The following is a 20,101-nucleotide window of genomic DNA, read 5'->3' as shown; positions in this document are numbered from 1 at the left end:
AGTTCACCATGTGTGGTGAGACCTGGTTGGTTCCCACAGGGAGAGGCTAGAGTGACTTGTATTCTAGTGGGGTTCTTGGAGGGAGGGAGGGGGGACAGAAAGAGTTCAGGAAAAGGGAACATCTCACAAAAATGAGAACTTGTGAAGCATCTCAACTTGTTAGGGGAAGTGTAGGCAGATTTGTGTGGTCATGCATGTGGCGGCAGTGGAGAGTTTGGACAGACACCATCCAGGAGGCGGCAGGAGCTAGAGCACTTAGGGCTTTGAGTGCTGCCCAAAGGGATTTGAGATTCCTTCTGCAAGTAGCAGGCGGCCACTAAAGCACAGAAGCAAGGCCTGGCACTACTTTCCTGACTTCTGTGTGAACAATGGTAACCGGGCAACACAGAGAAACCCATTAGGTAGGAGATTGTTACAGAAATCCAGATTAGAAATGATGGAGCCTGAACCATGCCAGTGGTTATGAGGATGGGAGGGACAGATTCAAGAGATGGTAAAGAGATAGAAGGATCAGGACTTACACAGAATGGTTTCATTACTCATTGATTTTCCCATTCAATAAATGTCTGTTGAGAGTCTGCCATGTCTCAGGCACTGTTCTCAACACAGAGCACAAAGCCATAAACCTGACAGGCATGATCTCAGCCCTCCTGAAGCTGGGAGAGATAATAGGCAAATAAACAAATACACATTGCAACAGAATGTGGTAAGTTCTCTGAGGGAAATAAGCAGGGTAATAAAATAGTAACTGGGAGCTCATTTTATCTACAATGTGTGTGATGGGGGAAGCCTTTCTGCAGAGTGGATATTTCAGCTGAGACCTAAAGATGAGAGAGAGGTAGGGTGAATGGGGGTTCTTTCATGCAGAAGAGAGAGCATGTGTGAAACCCTGGCATAGGAAAAGGCTTTGGTGTTCAAGGAATGTCAAGGAGGCTGATGTGACCGGAGCATGGTAAGGGAGAAAGGGGTAAACTTTCTCCTGGTGAGAGGGATAGAGAGAGTTGGCCCCAGGCCATTGTAAAGACTGTGGATTCTATTCTAAGAGAAATAGCCTGGGGAGGCATAGAGAGCTTTTTAACTAGAGCAGTAGTAAAATATAATTTACATGTTTGGAGAGATTCCACCTGCTGCTGTTTGGAAAATGGGTTGTAAGGGGCCAGACTAGAAGCCAGGAATCCAGTGAGATTAGGAGATTTAGCTGTGATCCCAGGGCGGAGATGGCAGGCTGCTAGCTCCAGGGAATGGGGTGGAGATGGAGGCAAGTGAATAGACCCAAAATGCATTTGGGAGGCAGAAACAGGTTTTACTGATGGGTTGGATATGGTAGGTGAAGAAGAAATCAAAGACATGATGCAGGTTTTTAACTTGAGCCAAAACCAGTGATGCCATTTACCAAGGTGATGAAGACAGGAGAAAACAGGTTTATTTGGTATTGGAGAGAGATTAAAAGGTCTGTTCTGGAGAAAGTGAGTTTGACATGTCGATAGGCACTTTTGTGGAGATAGCAGGACAAATGGAGATAGAATATGGAGTTCAGGAAAGAAGAGCAGCCTGGAGATATGACATAGGGAATCAGCATGTAGTTCGTAATAAACCATGGGATGGGAACAGATGGGGCAAAAACGGATAAAGTCCTCCTACATTGAGAGACCTGACTGAGAAAAAGTGGTTGGCAAAGGAGACCTAGAGGAAGCAGCCAATCTGTAGAAAGAAACAAGGGGGAGTGTTATGGAAGAGAGGATTTTAAGGAAGGAGTATCAACAGTACCAGAGGTTCGATAATATACGTGTTTGGTGCCCAATGATGAAGTCGTGCTCTGGAAGGTGGAAGACCTTCCAGCTTCTCTACAAGACTGTCCTTGTAAGGTTAGGGCTGTAAAGGTGGGAGGGCAAAAGTTTGGGGAGAAAAGACCATAAGATAGAGGGGAGGAGCACTTCTAAGTAACAAATGAGATAACATGGAAATGCATTTTGTAAACCTCCCAGTTCTCTGTTAATATCATTGTTGTTTTCGCCAATGAGCTGGGGATTGGACTGAGACCACCGGTGTGAGAAGGTAGGTAAGATGCAAGGAAACAGTTCCAAAGAAGGAAATTGCATAATGAAGAAAATCCCGTTCCTCCGGAGAGCTTGCGTCAAAACCAGGTTTCCGCTTAAGCGAAGAGATCCGGGAGCAGTGCTGTAGTTCACGCCAAACTGAAACCTACGAAGACAACAGCGAGCAGAGTACCAGGCGGATGCCGAAGCTGCCTAGGGCCGGGGGAGGAAGTCCGGCCCCAGACGGGAGGATTTCCTTTGGCTCCGCCTCCTTCCTCCACCGACCAATCAGCATTCAGACGAGCGGGATGGCCGCGCTGGGGCGGGGAGGAGGGTGGAGCCTGAGGACCGTTATTAGTTCGCCAGGAGCAGGTATCCAGTTATTTATTCCAGTCCTTCCCCTACAAGGATTTAGTGCAGCTGCTCTTACAAAAACCTGAGTGGATGTATACTCAATTTTTAAAAAGCTCTGGCAGTTTCATATGAAACTAAATATATACCTATTCTATGACCTCACAATTTCTTACCTAGGCATATATTTTAAAAAGCATAAAACCACAGAAAGCCCAAATAACCATTAATAGAAAAATGGATAAACTAGCATGCCCACACAGAGGAATCCTATTCAGTAATAAAAAGGAACCACCAAAGGATACGCACAGCGACATGGATGAGTCGCCAAATGATTATGCTGAATGAAAGAAACCTGTACACACAAAACGATATCTTGTATAATTCCATTTATAAGAAGTTCTAGAACAAACTAAAATAATCTATGGTGAAAACAAAATCAGAGCAGTGGTTGCATGAGGACTGAGAGGAGGAATAGACTGCAAAGGGGCATAAAGGAACCTTCTAGATTAAGGTAATGTTCTTAGAACTTTGTGCAGTGGAGGAAATGTCCCGTATCTGTGCTGTTCAACAGGGTAGCCATGAGCCATATGTGGCTACTGAACACTTCAAGTGTGGCCCGAGCACATGAAAACTGTTTTTTTAAATTGTTATTATTTTTTTAGAGTTAGATTCTTTATTACAAATAGCTTCTATCAAAAGTTTATCAATTAGTAAAATTAAGCACAGAGAAGTTAAATTGCCTAATGGCACATAATAGTAAATAGTAGCCTTTTCTCATTCACCACATTTTCTAGCCTGAATTTGTAAAATTCAACAAGGTTTGAGAAATTGTTCAACATTCATTACCAATTTTTTCAGCATTAAATGTTCTTGTTTTAAGATTTTATTTTTATTTATTTATCTTTAGAGGGGAAGGAGAGAGGGAGAGAAACATCAATGTATGGTTGCCTTTCGTGCGTCCCCTGCTGGAAGTTGGCCTGCAGGGAACTGGCCTGCAACCCAGGCATGTGCCCTGACTGGGAATCGAACCGCGATCCTCTGGTTCGCAGGCCTGTGCTTAATCCACTGAGCTACACCAACCAGGGCTATAAATTATTTTTAAAATAGTTTGTTTATTTTAGACAGAGGGAAGGGAGGGAGAGAGGGAGAGAAACATCAGTGTGTGGTTGCCTCTCACATGTCCCCAACTGGGGACCTGGCCCACAACACAGGCACATGCCCTGACTGGGAATTCAACCTGCAACCCTTTGGTTTGCAGGCTGGCACTCAAGAAAACTGCATTTTTAATTTCATTTCATTTTAGTTACTTTAAATTTAAAATTAGCCACTGTAGCTAGTGGCTGCCCTTTTGAACAGCACAGTTTTATATCCTGATAAAGGTTTGGGCCTCACAGGTATATTGATCTGTCAAAACTCCTCTTACAGAAGCTTAAGATTTATGCATTTCACTATATGTAAAAGTTTACATTTAAAAAATAAGCATAAGCTCTAATTAATGCTATGGGTGTTGAAGTGTTTAGACAGGAAATATACTATTGCCTACAACTTTGAAACGCATAACAAAAAATGGATCAATGAATGGAGGGATGGCTAAGTTGTTAACGGATGGTAAAACATTAATTAATTGTAGAATCTTGGTGGTAGATACATGGGTGTTCACTGTAAAATCTTTCAACCTTTCTGTGAACGTTGAAATGTTTTCAGAATAAAATGTTAGGGACACCAGGGGCTGGGAGGAGAAAGGATTGGGAAGGTATTGTCTAAGTGGGTACAAAGTTTCTGTTGAAATGATGAAATTTTTTTGGAAATAGAGAGTAGTGATTGTTACTTAATGGCAATTCATTGTACACTTAAAATAGTCAGAATGGTAAATTATATATATATATATTACAACTTAAAAAAAGTCTGAGAGCCAAAAGAAAAAGAAAAGTGTTGGGGGAAAATCCGTGTGAGTTTCTGTGCCTTTTCTAGAGGCAGTCTGGGCTACTCACAGAGAGGAGGGGGCACGGGGCACGCTGCGGGAGTGAGTGTGCTAGGCCAGCTTGGAGGGGAAGGTGGAGGGGAGAGAACACCGTCCGGAAACTGAGAGATCTTGGTTCACAATCCCGGATCTTTCACTTTCTACTTATATAACTGCATTTGTCTCCTTCTCTCCAACATGGCTCAGCGACTGTGCAACATCTCTGTGGTGGGAACTTTGCAGCTGCCCCTGGGCCACGCTTCTATTCCAAGGGCAATGAAGATAACTGGTCCCACTCCCTGTCCACCCTGCTGTTCAAGGAGGAGACCAGCAACCTCTACAAGAAGACCCAGTTCCACAATGTGAAACCCCAGTGTCTGGATGCCTACACCAGCCTGATGGAGACTGTGTTGCCCAAGCTGCACCTGGATGAGGACCATTTCCTGCTGGCTAGGGGGCAACTGGAACACAGGGTACAGGAAGTAGGACCAGACAGTGCACCTGTGGCATTTTCAGGCAGCTACCCAGCCCTCATGGACTGTATGAAGAAGCTCAAAATCTAGAAGTACCTGGAATCTCGAAAGGAGTAGAGCCAGATGCTGCTGACCAGGAGAAACCAGATGCTCCTGGTTCTCAGCTCCAGAGTTCAGCTTCTGATAGAAGCCACAGCCTAGAGCAGGCCCCAACATCTATGAGCTAAGGACATACAAGCTTAATCCAGGAATCATGATTGAGTGTAGGAACAACTGGGCTGGGCTATCAAGTACCACAGGAGAACCAGCAGGCAGTGGGCAGCTTCTCCCAGATAGGAGGGCTCTACATTAGGCACCATCCCTGGGCCCATAGAGACCTGCGCTCTTGGAGGGAGACTAGAAATGAATGCTATCTGGAGGAGGAGTGGCCGGGACGAAAATATCTACTACACAGTTCCCTTGGTGCAACACATGGAATCTTGGATCATGATCCCTTTGAAGATCTCACTTCTCCAGTGATGCTGCCGCTATATCCACCTCCTTCCGATTCTCCCTCAGGGCAGCCTGAGCTCAGGGGAGCTCCCAGTCCTACTGTCTTGGCATTCGCTAGGATCTGGGAGGACTCTGGGGACCAGTGCGCACGCAGCTCAGGCAATGGGCTGACAGGGTTTTGAAGAAATATGAGCTCTTCCCAGACCCTTTCTACCTTCTCTCTCCACTCCTTCACCAGTGCAGGAAGCAGCTTTTAATTTCTCTGAATGAAGAACATTTTTAAATGTCTTCTCACATTTCTCCATAAAATTCTTAATCTCAAGGCTGCCAGTCCCCCATTATCAGCACAAAAATCCTCAGTTTAGTTGCACACAAGGTAGTGCGTTCAGTGGCTAGAGGTAGGGTGGGAAGGAAAGAGGTCCAACCAAGCCAAGCTCTCAGGAATTCCCTGGTTTCCACTGGGTCACCCACTTGATAGACAGTCTGAACCAAGTCCCTCCTGCTAGGGAAAAGCCTAGAAGTGCCTCAAGAAGTAAGGGGGAGACCCTCAAGTTAGCAAAGTCAGCAGGAAGTTACCTATTCCACCCAGAAAGGCTGGGAAGAGGGAGTTGGGAGGGATAAGGGGGTGGGAAACAGAATGGAACAGGAACAAGAATCTGGAACCAGGAACCCGGAAGGCAAAACTTAGAATTCAGAACTTGGGTTTGAACTGCAGTTAGAATACAGAATGGGGAAAATAAAACAGGGGACAGATCGCTTGAAGAGGTTCCTAATACAAGACAGTTGGAGAGAGGCTCATCTGTTTCCACATGAGGTTGAAAACATGAATGTGTAGTTCCAGTCCTGTTCAGGGAGATTCTCCTGCCTTTCCTTTTCCTTCCTGCAGGCAAAAGAGCAGGTCGGGGCCTGTATTTCCCTCACCCTGCTTCACTTTTCTCCCTCTTCACATTCAATCAGCCCCACCCCCATTCTACTGGGCTACCAGGTGTGTGGAGTGAGGTCAGTGACTGGGCCTCCTCAGTGACACCCACACCTCATGAACTTCTGGATAGCTTGATTCTGCCTCCCTTTCAGGAAAAGTTGTGCTGGAGTTGCTGATGAAACCAATTAAATTAAAAAGCCCTGGCTGGTGTGGCTCAGTGATTGAGCACTGGACTGCAAAGCAAAGGGCTGCCAGTTCCATCCCAGTCAGGGCACATACCTGGGTTGTGGGCCAGGTGCTCAGTAGGGGGCGCACGAGAGGCAACCATGCATTGGGGTTTTTCTGATTCTCTTTCTCCCTTCCTTCCCCTCTCTCTAAGTAGAAAGAAAGAGAGAGAGAAAGAGAAAGAAAGAAAGAAAGAAAGAAAGAAAGAAAGAAAATGCCGCCAAAACTTGAGTGCTGCATTTTAAAAAATACATTTGTTTCTTATTGCTGTTGCTACTGTATCAAATTACAACAAATTTAGTAGCTTAGAACAACACAGATTTATTATCTTGTAGTTCTGGAAGTTTGAAATGTGTCTTACTGAGTTAACATCAAGAGCTGCACTCTTTTTGTCTGGAGACCCTAGGGGGCTACCCACTTCCTTGTCTTTTCCACCTTCCAGAAATCTGTATTCTCTGGCTTGGCTCAAGGCCTTTTCCTCCATCTTCAAAGCCAGCAGTAACATCTTCAAATCTCTCTCTTTCATCCTCCCCACAACCTCTGCTTCCTTCATCACATCTCTGACTCTCCTGTCTCCTTCTTTCCCTTATAAGAACGCTTGTGATTCCATTGGGCTCACCCAGACAGTCCAGGATAATCTTCCCATCTCATGAACCTTAATTTATTACATCTGCAATGTCCCTTTTGCCATGTAAGGTAACATAACATACTCACAAGTTCTGGGGATCAGGATGTGGACACGGGGAGGTAGCCTTTCTCTGCTTACTGCAGTGACTTTGAAATTTTACGCTACTTGCACTTATAAGTCAAGACTACACTAAAGAGGAAACATATTTATCACGATTTTTTCCTGATAGTTTTATTGAGATATAATCCACAAACCATACTTTACCCGTTTAAAGCAAACAATTCAAATAGATTTTTCAGTAGTCCCAGAGTTGTGCAATCATTACACTTTCACCTTTTTCCTCCGTGTCTTTTGTGTTGTGTGTTTTCACATTTGTGGAAACAAAGGCTTGAGGCATTAAGGAAACTTGCTTAGGGTAACCTCTAATGGCAGGACTGGGGCATTGCAAGAGCCGTCAGGAGCTGAGATTCCACTCCTGGCTTGGACTCCCTTACTCAAGACCAGTAATCACCTGGGAGCAGCGCGGTGCAGTAGTGAAACACACAGGTGCTTGGGCCGCCTTAGACTTGGGTTCAAGGCTTTATTTCTGCTATCTACAAGCTATGCGATCTTTGGTAAACCTCTTGGAGCCTTGGTTTCCTTATTTGCAAAATGAGGGCTATAAAAATAAATGGGGAGTTGGGGAGAGGAGACCGGACCTACCTCTAAGATCCCTTCCAAGGGATCTTGTTATGTAATTCCAAGCATCGATGACGGAGAGAGGTGGGATAATTAAAAATAAGTTCCCCAAGCATCTGGGGCAACAGAGGGATGGATAAGTATTTTCTGTAGACGAACTCAACGCTTCCCTGGCACAGGCCTCAGAGTTCCTTACTGTTCGGCCTCAGCAGGGTGGGATAGACAATGCATAAAACGACCCTTACAAAGGCATAGAAGGGGCGGGAAGAGTTGAGGCCTTGGGTGATCTCCCCAGGAGTAGAAACGGAGGTGGGAGGAATCGATGAAAGCTCTTCCCCATGGCCAAGTTCAGCCGCTGTGTAAGGGCTAGATGGGAGGGAGAATGAGTAGGAGAATGAAAATAAATCTTCAGAGCTGGGTTGGGTGACACCACACCACGTATGGTGCAGCTGCAGCCCCCCGGCTGTCTCGCGCCACGTCCACTTGTCCACAAGACTTGGTGTGCTCCGCCACCACAATAAGTCTCCTTCCTCCGGCGTGCGATTGGTACAGCCCAAGTTGGGGTTGCGGGGGGCGGGGGCAGGTGCGGGGCAGGAGACACGCCCCTGGCTCTGATTGGCTGAAAAATTTAAAGATCCAGCCACGGATAGGGTGATTTTTCTACTGCTAGTATTTGAAAGTTTCTAGAGCCTGAGTAACGCCGGCAAGTCAGCTCTGTTCAGCTGGTTCGTCCGAGTACCGGCGCAAGTGAGTGTCCACCCGATCGCAGCATTGGGAGGAAGAGACCCCGCTTCTTTGCGGGGTCTCTGCCGGGCGGGTGCAAGCGAGGGGGTTAATCGGAGGGAACACGCGTTTCAGGGCAGCAGCGTCCTCACCGCGATTTCCCTAGCCAAATACTCTGCCCCTTCCCCACCTTGGAGACGGGAAGCGCCGGAGCTTCGGAATCGCACTACCCGGGACTCCTATCAGCCGTGTGGGCTCTCCCAGTCCGCTTCCACTTTGGTAAACCGAGAATAGTGAGACCCGCCCGGCTGCGTGTAGACCAGTGAACGTACCTGGAAGGCGACAACTACCTGTCAGCCCCCTTGCTCATTTCCCCACATTCGATTCCCCTGCTTCTCGGGGGAAGGACACTGAGTATCCCGTGCTCTCCCTGGGTCTCCTCGAAGCTGACTTCTTTGCTGATCAGGGTCTCCCTTCTTCTGCGGCCTTGGCCGGACAGCCGAGGCTCCTACCCCCGAACCAGGGGGCATTTGACGCTGCCCATCCGCCGCTCTGTAAATTATTTTGCAGGACAGTAATTTCTAAGTGAATTTCCTAAGTTGGCCCCAGGATCCTTTATCCATCACTGTGACCTCTTTGTGTTACCTGTGTGGCCTTGACCGGGCTCCTCGTCACGGCTCTGTAACACCTGTTAGGAGTCCCCGTTACCCCTGAGCTCCGATCCTTTTGCAGACTTGCAGAGGTGGTGGCGATGCTGTCGGACACCCTGGCAGCGGCAGGCGAATGTGAGGACTCGGAGCTGCAGTGCCGCGTGACTGTGGAGGAGCTGAGCCCGGGCGGACAGCCGCGAAGGCGCAAGGCCCTGCGCACCGCGGAGCTGAGCCTGGGTCGTAATGAGCGGCGCGAGTTGATGCTGCGGCTGCAGGCGCCCGGGCCCGCGGAGCGGCCCCGATGCTTCCCCCTGCGCGCCACGCGCCTATTCACACGCTTCGCCGCCTCCGGGCGCAGCGCGCTGCGGATCCCGGCAGACGGTGCTCCCGGAGCGGGCGCGGTGCAGTTGCTGCTCTCCGACTGCCCCCCAGACCGCCTGCGCCGCTTCCTTCGCACTCTGCGCCTCAAACTGGCTTCGGCCCCGGGTCCCGGGCCGCCCTCCTCCCGCAAGCAGCTGCTTGGCCCGCGGTCCCGCAACTTCTTCACCATCAGCCCTGTGCAGCCGGAGGAGCTGCGACCCCCAGCGGCCACCCGGGGCCCAGACACCAAGCCGGTGAAGCGGCCCACGGAGTCCCAGGTGGGAACAGAGCCCAACACTGTAAGAACAGGACAGGGGGAACACCTTGGAGACTGGGTGTGCCACTAAGTTGGAAAAGACCAAGGATACCCAAGTTTGGGGGGAAGATGTTGTCTCAGAGGAGATGCCCACTGGACATCTGAGTATGACAGAGATGCGGGAATTGGGCATGTGTTTCTCACAGTGAAATCCCTGAGACTAGATAAGCCAGAATAGGAAAAGGGGGCCCAGGTCACATTAAAAGAGAAAGCAGAGAAGGAAGGCCTGAAAAGGAGACTTCAAAAGAAAATTTAAGAATGTAGACCCCCTGGAGGAGAAGACAAGCTTTGGGGGAAATGAAGTGGTCGGGAGTACCCAGGCAGCCAACAGGTCCAAACAGATGGAGATAGGGACAAAGTGTGGTGGTCTTGACAGTTTCTGAACTAGGGCAGATGAATCGCAGACCACTGGGATTTGAGACTAAGCTGGTGAGAAGTTGAAGATGGGGCCAGAAGGGACCCTGGCTGGGCGAACTTTTGCCTGGGTGTTTCAAGATCAGAGGTAAGTTTGTGGCAGGAAGAGAAGTGAGGAGGAAGGATGGGGGAGAGGACCAGAAGAGGTAGGGAACCCTCCGGGAGGGAGCTGAGAGAGGACCCAGACCCACACAGTGGGGTCTTCATGGAACCAGGAGTCAGAAGAGACCCAGGCGTGGTCCCTTCCTCAAGGAGAGACCTAGACTCCAGTTGTTACTGGCAAGATCTCCAGGTGAACCAAGGCTGCCCAAGGGTTCCAAGGAATGAAGCCAGCAGAGATACAAGGGCCACCAGGCCTAACATCGCACCTGGGACAAGATGGGGTGGTGGTAGCAATGCCTAGAGTGAGGCAGGAGGCTCTGAGACAGTCCTATCTCCCCAGGAAGGCCCAAGGTGGCCCCTGCCAGTGAAGAGGCTGAGCTTGCCCCCCACCAAACTACAGCTTTCTGAGGAACAGGCTGCGGTGCTGAGGGTCGTCCTGAAAGGCCAGAGCATTTTCTTCACAGGAAGTGCAGGTTGTTGGGGGGCAGAATGAGGGGGTCAGAGAATGGTGGTGGGGTAAGATGGAGGAGAGGTGGTCTTGACTTTGCCCTCTGCCCAGGGACAGGGAAGTCTTATCTGCTGAAGCGTATCCTGGGCTCACTACCTCCCACAGGCACTGTGGCCACTGCCAGCACTGGGGTGGCAGCCTGCCACATCGGAGGCACCACCCTCCATGCCTTTGCAGGTATGTGAGAGCCCCTGGGGCTGGAGCTGGGAGCAAGCCAGGCCTGTGGGAAGGGAGGAAGGGAAAGTCAGGGTTGAGACAGGGCTGGGGTCTCTGCCCAGGCTGACGAACGTCCCTCACAGGCATTGGCTCAGGTCAGGCTCCCCTGGCCCAATGTGTGGCCCTGGCCCAGCGGCCAGGTGTGCGGCAGGGCTGGCTGAGCTGTCAGCGGCTGGTCATTGACGAGATCTCCATGGTGGAGGCAGACTTATTTGACAAGCTAGAGGCCGTGGCCAGGTCAGTATGTGCAGTGAGGGCTAGGATCTGCTGGTTTCCCATGAGGAACCTGCCCACCCTCTCCCCTAAAGCATGGCTTGCTTTTCTCCAGAGCTGTCCGGCAGCAGAATAAGCCATTCGGAGGGATCCAACTCATCATCTGTGGGGACTTCCTACAGCTGCCACCAGTAACCAAGGGCTCCCAGCCCCCACAGTTCTGCTTCCAGGTACCTATCACTCACCCTCCTGTCCTGCCTCCCCACCCAGAGATCTGCTCTGCTCCTTGACACCCCCACCTTCCCTCACCAGGCCAAGAGCTGGAGGAGGTGTGTCCCAGTGACCCTGGAGCTGACCAAGGTGTGGAGGCAGGCAGACCAGACCTTCATCTCTCTGCTGCAGGCTGTGAGGCTGGGCAGGTGGGCTCTGTGCATAGAGAAGGGGTCACAGAGGAGTATCCAAGTGTGTGTCACAGAGGAGTATGTGGACCAGAGAAAGGGAAGAAATGCTTCTGTGAACTGAGACCTTGCCTCCCCCAGGGTTGGGTCCCCATCACCCACACGGGGCCTGGCACAGAGTAGGCATCAGGGAACTACAGGCAAATGGACACACAAGAGTTCAGCGATGTCAACACTCTTATTTCACAGATGCAGAAACTGGGGTTCAAAGAGGTGAAGTGACTTGCCCAATGTCACAGCTAGGAAGTGACTGAGCTGGGATTTAGACCTAGGTCTGAGTCTAAAACCCAAGTTCCTTCCACCCTTAAAGGCTGTGCGGTCACTTGGTGGGAGAGGGGAGGTTGCAGACATGACCCCAGCCCAGCTAGGACAGAGGGCTGAAATGCTGGGACCACTCTAACATGGGAGTGGACAGGCCAGGAGGGCAGATGACATGCGCCAGAGCTGAGCCTTGAAAGCCAGGTCAGACTGGGACGGGCTTGAGAGAAGATGGTGGTAGTGAGCCGCTCTCTGTGCCTGGGGACAGCAGGCAGGGAGGAAGGTGCACAGCTTGCACCAGCATGCATGGGGGACAAGAGGAAGGCTAAGCCGCAGAGCAGGGAGGGCCCAAGGTGGCCCCCCTCCTCCTATGGGAGTTGCTGCTGCACCCAGGCTTCCCTGGGTGAAGGGAGGCTGGAGGAAAGCTGGAGATGGGGGTGAATTAGAAACACAGGTTCAACTTTTTTCCCCTAAGGCAGCAGGCCAGGGGTTAGAAGATTGTCCTCTAGGGGCTGATCTGATTAGGCTACCAGCATCACAGATATCAACATCGGTGCCTGGTCTAGGTCCTCTAAGCCTCCAGACTGTGCACACTCAGCATGTCACATGTCGTGGGGAGCACTGGGGATGGGAAGGTGTCTAGCTCCTTCCTGGGGGCAGGCACAGGAAAGGGTGCCCGCACAAGACCATAGCCAAGCACCCCATATATCCCATACTCAGTCCCCATATACAGGGCCCAAGTAGCAAAAAGATAAACTGGCCAGCCTGGGGTCAGCCAATCTTGCTTTGGTGCCCCTTGACTGTCCCTAGACCTGACCCATGGACGGCTACTTGGGCCGTATCACCCATGTGCCCCACCTTCCCTGGACCTGGTGTTTTCGGGTGGGCTCTTCCCTAACGGCCCAATCCCCACAGGTGCTCAGAGGAGGTGACCCGCCAGCTTCAGGCTACAGCCACCCACCAGGTGGGGCGAGATGGGATTGTGGCCACGAGGCTCTGTACCCACCAGGATGACGTGGCCCTTACCAATGAGAGGCGGCTGCAGGAACTGCCAGGTGAGCAGCGAGCCAAGGCTGGGCAAGACCAACTGGGAGGGGCTCTTGGGCAGGTTATGCCCCTGTCCCCCCAGGCAGCCTGGGCCCTTGGGATCATGTAGATATCTAGGCCCCAACCTCTGTGGCCATAAGGCCCTTACATTTGCAGAGGTAACCAGTTTTGAGTGGTGTGATCTTGAAAGGGTCAAGATGGAAATGCAGCTGGAAATGAGTCTTAAATCCAGGTCTCTGATTCTAAAGCCCCAGCTAGGCCTAAGCTACCTCTACTACCTTCCCCCATGCCCTGGTCTGATGTGTTTTTGGAAACTAAGCCATAAGTGACTAGTAATCTTTTTTCCCAGGTAAGGTACACAGCTTTGAGGCCATGGACAGTGACCCTGAGCAAGCCCGGACCCTGGATGTCCAGTGTCCTGTTAGCAAGCTACTTCAGCTAAAGCTGGGGGCCCAGGTGAGTGGAAAGCAAGGCCTAGACCCTGGGAGCTTGGGCCTCCCCAACCTTTGCCCCTCTGCCCAGGCTGCTCCACAGCCAGAGCGCCCAGCTGCGACCACAGCAAACTCCCTTCCTCCTATTCCCACCCACCTTCCTGTCTTCAGCTTTCCACTGCCCTCCTGTTTCTCTGCCTGGAGCTCCAAGCAGTGTTGCTTTGGATAAGTCCCGTGCCCTTGCTGGAGCTTGGTTTTCTCATCTCTAAATCAGGGAGTGAAATATCTACCCCACACAGTTGCCCTCTGTACTACACCCTGTAATGTGCGAGTCTTCCTTCTACCATGTTGGGGCTGGGCCAGATGGGAGCCTTTCCTCGGGTTCTGAAGGGCAACCTAAGGAGAAGAGGTAGTCACCGTGTGGTCGGAAGAGGAATGGCAGGATCTAGGGGCTATTCCTCAAGATTGTGGCCCACACACATACCCCACAAGAGATGTGAAGCTTTCAAAGCCATCTGTTACCTTATTGCTCTTTACCCGCTCCTGAGCAAATGCCTTTCCCCTTGACACAAGGGGAAACTGAGACCTTGGGAAATAAAGCATATTGCTGCAGGGGTCACAGTTAGCTAAGGATTAGGACTCAGTGTCTCTCCATGACAGGCCCCGGCCTCCCAGAACCGCAGTAGTGACTGCTGCCCCTGAGACCAGGCGTGGGAATGGGGCAGCTCTCCATGCCTCTTGTTCTCCTTCCCCTGCAGGTGATGCTGGTGAAGAACTTAGCGGTGTCCCGAGGCCTGGTGAATGGCGCCCGCGGGGTGGTAGTTGGGTTCGAGACGGAGGGGAGAGGTGAGTGAGGGGGATGCAGTCCTACCGTGTGGGGCAGCAAGTGCCCCAGATAAATGTGAGGATGGAAAGGTGAGGACTGCACCTCACCTTTGAGCCCCAAAACAGGGCTGAAAAGTTGGACTTCTCCATGCCTCCCTCAGGGCTGCCCCAGGTGCGGTTTCTGTGTGGAGTCACCGAGGTCATCCGTGCTGACCGCTGGACAGTGCAGGCTACTGGGGGCCAGCTGCTCAGCCGGCAGCAGCTACCCCTCCAGCTGGCCTGGGCAATATCCATCCACAAGAGCCAGGTGAGTAGCTAGTGTGGGAGATGGGGACAGGGCAGGGCAGAGGGGGTACGAAATAGGTCTGGGACATGGTGAGGGAGCCTTAAAGGCTTTATGAGGGTTGGGCCTGCCCTGGATGGGAAGTTCCAAACCAGTTATAGATTCTTTTCTTTTAGACTTTATTTATTTATTTTTAGAGAGAGGGGAAGGGAGAGAGAAAGAGGAAGAGAAACATCAATGTGAAAGAAAAACACTGATTGGCTGCTTATAGCACACCCCCAACCAGAGACCTGGCCCGTAACCCAGGCAGGTGCTCTGAATGGGAATCGAACCAGTAACTCCTCAGTTCAGAGGCCCTTGCTCAACCCGCTGAGCCACACCAGCCAGGGCTAAACCTTTCTCAGGTGCATTTCCTATACCATCTCTTTCCATTTCCCCTCTCTCGTCTCCTGCCTTGCCGTTTTCTGAGCCACTACCAGACATGTTAAATTTAATACTTCAACAACTGTATGAGGTATAGATGAAATAATCACTCCTGTCTTTACAGAGGAGGAGACCGAGGCTCAGAGAGGTTAAGTAACTTGTCCAAGGCCACACAGCTAGGAAGAGGCAGAGCCAGGATCCCTTTCCATGGCTGTCTGACCCAGGCCTGAGGTCTACCTTTCACCCGTCCCTCTCGCTCATCCTGGCTCTGTCTCCTGGAGCCCCTCCTACACAGATGCCCACCCAGGGTCACCAGGGTTGCCTTGAGAATCTCTGGACTGGGCATGGAGATCCAGGGGCAATAGCTGAGCTGGTGACACAGGGTCAGGCTCTTGGACACAAAGACTTCGGGCAGAGCTGGCTCCACCGCTGTCTCTCCAACCGCAGGGCATGTCCCTGGATTGCGTGGAGATCTCTCTGAGCCGTGTGTTTGCCAGTGGCCAGGCCTACGTGGCCCTTTCCCGGGCCCGCAGCCTGCAGGGCCTGCGTGTTCTGGACTTCGACCCCACAGTGGTTCGCTGTGACCCCCGTGTGCTACGCTTCTATGCCACCCTGAGGCGGAGCGGTGACCTTGGACTGGTAAGAGTGAGTTACCCAGCGGTGGGCCACATGGCTGTGGGCCGCCTAGGAGTGGCGGAGCCTTCTCTGGCTCTGCTGGGGACAAGGGCAAGAGGAAGGAGATGCTGGTTCCCCAGATTGTGTCCCTGAGAGACAGCGGAAGTCTGTGACATTGGCTCTCTGGCTTCAATCTAGGAGTCCCCAAATGACGACGACGAGGCAGTCTCAGACCAGGAGAATGTGGACCCAAATCTTTGAGCCGCAGAGAGAAGACGAAGGATGGTCTCCCCCTCCTCCTGCTCCCTGGCCAGTCAGGGCCCAGGGATGGCAGGGGGAGGCTGTGCCCCTTTTTCCCTTTACTGGGGCCTCTCAGCCTCCTGCAGGGATCTGGACAGAGTGCTTCCCACCCATTTGCCCTCTGTGCCTCAGTTTCTCCCCCTTGCCCTAGGTGAGCTGCTTCCAGGGTCAGAAGTAGGTCAGAAGTGCCCATTGGGAGTGGGCCTGGTGGTAGAACACAGAGTTGTTTGCCAGGGCTGGCCGCAGGGCAAACTTCGACCCCACAGTGGTTCGCTGTGACCCCCGTGCTGCAGGGGGGAGAGGTGCCCCCTTCGGGCTGCCCCCTTCGGGCTGCAGAGGGGAGAGGTGCTCCAAGGGCAGGAGTAGGCCACATGGAACCTGAGGTGATTTCCCAGCTAGGACCAGCCTAGCACAGCCAGGACAGACACCTCCTGAGCCTGGCAATGTGAGGACATGCACAGCAAACTGTGCGCCTGGATCTTAAGCTGCTTTTAGGGATAAGAAATAGTGTGTAGGGATTGAAATGGATGTTCTCAGATTGTATTTATTTTGGGCAAATAAACATGTGAATTGCGTAAGGACTGTGAGTTGAGATGTCTGCTCCCTTTAAGAAGGTTCCCCTCCCCAGGGCACTGGCTGTTCCTGGTCCCCAGAGGCTAAGCCTGTGGCCCTGCCCCCTGCCCTGCCTGTGCACCCAGGTGTTAATGCCCTAGTGGCTGAGCTCCCGGACCCTTTTGTGAGGTTTTCTTTTAACATTTATTTATTTATTTTTAGAGAGAGGGGACAGGAAGGAGATAGAGAGGGAGAGAAACATCAATGCATGGCTGCCCCCCACGCGTCCCCCACCGGGGACCTGGCCCGCAACCCAGGCACGCATCCCAACGGGGAACGAACTGGTGACCCCCTGCTTCACAGGCCCTCGCTCAATCCACTGAGCTACACCAGCCAGGGCTTGAGAGGTTTTCTTAATGTCACTGGTTACCAGTGTTTGGAAAGCTGAGTGACCTGAGGTCAATGATTCACTGTGAAATGACCAGGTGAGTCACTGCCACTCGGCAGTCAGATAAGACAAACTGGAGAATCTGCACGGTGAGAAACAGGCCGTTGCGGCATCTGAAGAATGCTGGGAGCTGGGCTGAAACTTTCCCACTTTGGGCCTTTCTGAAAACCTAGCCTGGACATTCTGACGGGGGAGGGATCACAAACAAACTAGCTTCAGTTGATCACAAAGCTGATGGAAGTTGCTCAGGGGCCCTCCCAGACTGCTGGAAACTGTTAAGGTTCCCTGCTCGTGAGCAGAAGGTGTAAACCCAGTTATGGCGGAAGCATGGATTGGCAGCTCCATAAAGCGATGACTGATAATGTAATAGAATCTCCAATGATGGGAGGGGTCGAGAATAAGGAAACCATGCTGGTGGCTGGGGAACAGGAAGTGTGAGTGTTTGAAGGCATTTATCCTTGTCTCTCAAAGGCCAGTGGAGGCCCCAGTGAACAGGGTGGGTGCTCAGGGAGTGTCTCCTTGAGTGGTGGAGGCCTTTGACGTGGGGGCTCAGTGCTGTGGTGGTTCAGAGGGGCTGCAGGGCCTCACAGCTTCACTGTGGGCCTCGTGGAGGAGGCAGGGCTCCAGCCTGTGAAGAATTTGATTGATGGTTAAAACTCAGAGGATAGACTTGGCTTTGCACCCTCGTTTTGCCACTTCCCAGCTGTGTGACTCTAGGCACGTTACACCACCTCTCTGAGAGGGTCTCCTCACTTGTAAGTGCAGGCGGTAACTTCCTGTCACAGAGGGTCGTTGGAAGAGAGGCCCGCCACGTGGCAGGAACTCAGTAAGTAGCCTCCACTACCAGTTGTGATTACCAATGGTTATCGCCAGTAGGTCTGCTTCCTACACCTGCTCCTCTGCAGACGAAATCCAGAGCCTCGGAGGGGTGCCAGCATGGCCCCTGGACAACCTCTGACCATCTGACTCTTGCTACCACCCTTCCTGACCTTGAGGAATCAACTGTTCTTCCATAGCATCAACCCTTTTCTCTGCCCCCAATAGCAGACACTCTTAGGAGAAGCCATGCCCGCAGGGTGACCCCCCTCAACAAGTGGCAGCCATGAGGGCCTTTAAATGTGGTACCTCGAGGGCCAGGGTGTTTCCTATCTGCCCGCATGACAGCCTTCCTCCCAGGTCCAGCTGTTAATAGGTCACACCGTCACCCTGCCCTCAGGAAGCTTATCATCCAGTTGCACCTTGCATTTTTCACTCCTTCCACCTAACACACAGTTTGGGGACATCCAGTTCAGCACAGATGGCATTGTCTCATGTTTTCTAGAGCTCTGCATCTTTTGGGGTTCTTGGATGGAAACAGGAGAAACTGACTCAAGATAACTTAAGCAGGAGAGGAAGGTAATGGAACGGAAGGCTAGCTCAGAGAAGGGGTATGAAGCCCAGAAAACCAAAGCTTGGAAATAAGTGGGAACCAGGGAGGCTAGAACCACTGGCAAGAGTGGAGCTGGGAGCCGCTGCCCAGGAGGACCTTTGTGGCCACCCCTGGACACCAAGCGCAGCCACCAGGGGAAGGAGTCCTGCTCTCTTCTGCCTCCTCCCTCATCACCCATCCCAGACCTAAAGGCATGTATGTGACTGGGTGGGCGTGGTCTCCCACGCAGGCCCTGCAGCCACCGGCAAGAGGCTGAATTCAGTGCAATGAAGGTGCAAGGGGTAACAGGGCTTCTGGGGGCAGATGGCTCTTCCATCGTCCCCCAGAGCTGGACTACTGAGCATGTCTCTCTTGGAATTCTCTGTGCCTCCACCCTCAACACACACTGCCAAGGCCCCTGCCCCTCCCAGCCCTATCCTCTCACCCAGGCACCGATGTCCACTTTCCCCGGTCTCATGTGGACCTGCCCTCCTTCGAGATGTCTTCCTCACAGGACTGCCTGGTCAGAAAGTCCTGCCCTTAGCAATCCCTTCCTATTGTGAAGAGACTCCAGAAGGCCCCTGGAGAAAGGCAGACATGCTCTCTGTGCAGGGACGCTCCAGACACACCTGCCTGCCGGGGCATTGTCTGGGGAGAGGGTATCCAAACAACCACACAGCTCTTTATTTTCTTGACATCTAATTTAATCTGACTTCTAGCCTGTATCCCTGGGGGTGTCAGGAAACCCCATCTCCATCAGTATTGGGGGCTCCCCACCCCCAGGGTCATACAGGCAGGGAGGGGGCTTTATGGGAGCAGGCCTTTCACCTCCAGGGCCTCCTGGTGGCTGCTAACACCCGCAGCGACCAGTGCAGTGACCAGCGTCCACAGGCCATGGCCCTGCTCAGGCTGAGGGCGGGGGTGGGGAGGTTACTGGGGACTTTCCAAGAGCCAGTCTCTCCAGGGGCCTTGCACCATGGCTTCTGGAACCCTGCCACCTCCCCATGGTGCTCTCAGGGGACCCTGTAACCACTCACCCCACCCCAGTCTTGAAAAGCCTCCTCTTTCTGACTCTCCTTCCCCCCAACATAACCCCCTCAAGGAACTGGACCTAGGAAGCAAAAGTCAGAAGAGTGGGCCCTCAGATAGCTTCCTTTGAGGCAAAAACCAGAAAGGTGTGGTGACTCCTGAGGGTGCAGGGGCAGGAGTGAAAAGATAAGTGTGGGCAGAACAAAGGAGGAACCATCCCCAGTAATCTTGTCATGCTGAGATAAAGAAGACTTTGTCTCATTCATTCAGTCCTTACACAAACCTTTATCTGGTGCCTCTAGTAAGCCAGACGCTGGACTAGACACTGGAGACGCCCCAGTAAACCAGAGTGATGTGGCCCTGCCTTGGGACCCTGTAGTGAAGGGAGGGAGACCAATTCTAAACATGCAAACAGGATAACCTCACATTTTCACTAGAGCTGAAGAATCAGGTAACATCAGGTAACAGAGTACCTGCTGAATGAAGGAGGAAAGGGACTCTGAGGCAGATGCCTTCCCTGCTCATGCCTCCCTGACTCGGCTGCATGATTCTAGCAAATCTGAAATGGCCAGATGAATCCTTCATGACTCGCCTGAGACATCACCTTTTTTGTGGCCCTGCCCCTTCCCAGACAGAATGGCCCGGTCCAGCCACTGAGCACATCCATTGTGCCATCCTTGGCTGTGTGGGTCCTCTTCTGTACCACAAGGCTCCTGAGAACAGGAGTGAGTCAGTCCCCCCGCCTCTCTCAGCC

The 20,101-nt window shown here is 52.1% G+C and overlaps 1 protein-coding gene and 1 pseudogene across 1 annotated transcript; both read left to right on the top strand.

The window, feature by feature from the left end:
• The first annotated feature begins 2,344 nt into the window (after window positions 1-2,344).
• Window positions 2,345-5,342, top strand: LOC118992488 (protein NipSnap homolog 1-like; annotated as a pseudogene).
• Window positions 5,343-8,504: 3,162 nt separating this feature from the next.
• On the top strand, window positions 8,505-16,151 carry PIF1 (PIF1 5'-to-3' DNA helicase). The gene is made up of 12 exons (XM_037054121.1): window positions 8,505-9,779; window positions 10,674-10,806; window positions 10,893-11,018; window positions 11,141-11,294; window positions 11,386-11,500; window positions 11,583-11,689; window positions 12,902-13,041; window positions 13,383-13,489; window positions 14,223-14,310; window positions 14,451-14,596; window positions 15,443-15,634; window positions 15,809-16,151. The coding sequence occupies exons 1-12, from the start codon at window positions 9,243-9,245 to the stop codon at window positions 15,869-15,871; spliced, it is 1,908 nt and encodes a 635-aa protein (XP_036910016.1). The 5' UTR covers window positions 8,505-9,242; the 3' UTR covers window positions 15,872-16,151.
• The last annotated feature ends 3,950 nt before the right edge of the window (window positions 16,152-20,101 follow it).

Source organism: Sturnira hondurensis, unplaced genomic scaffold (assembly GCF_014824575.4).
Source record: "Sturnira hondurensis isolate 20B ecotype Veracruz unplaced genomic scaffold, ASM1482457v3 Scaffold0008196, whole genome shotgun sequence".
NCBI lineage: Eukaryota > Metazoa > Chordata > Mammalia > Chiroptera > Phyllostomidae > Sturnira > Sturnira hondurensis.
The sequence above is the reverse complement of the archived record's forward strand: the minus strand, read 5'-3'. Positions and strand labels throughout refer to the sequence as shown.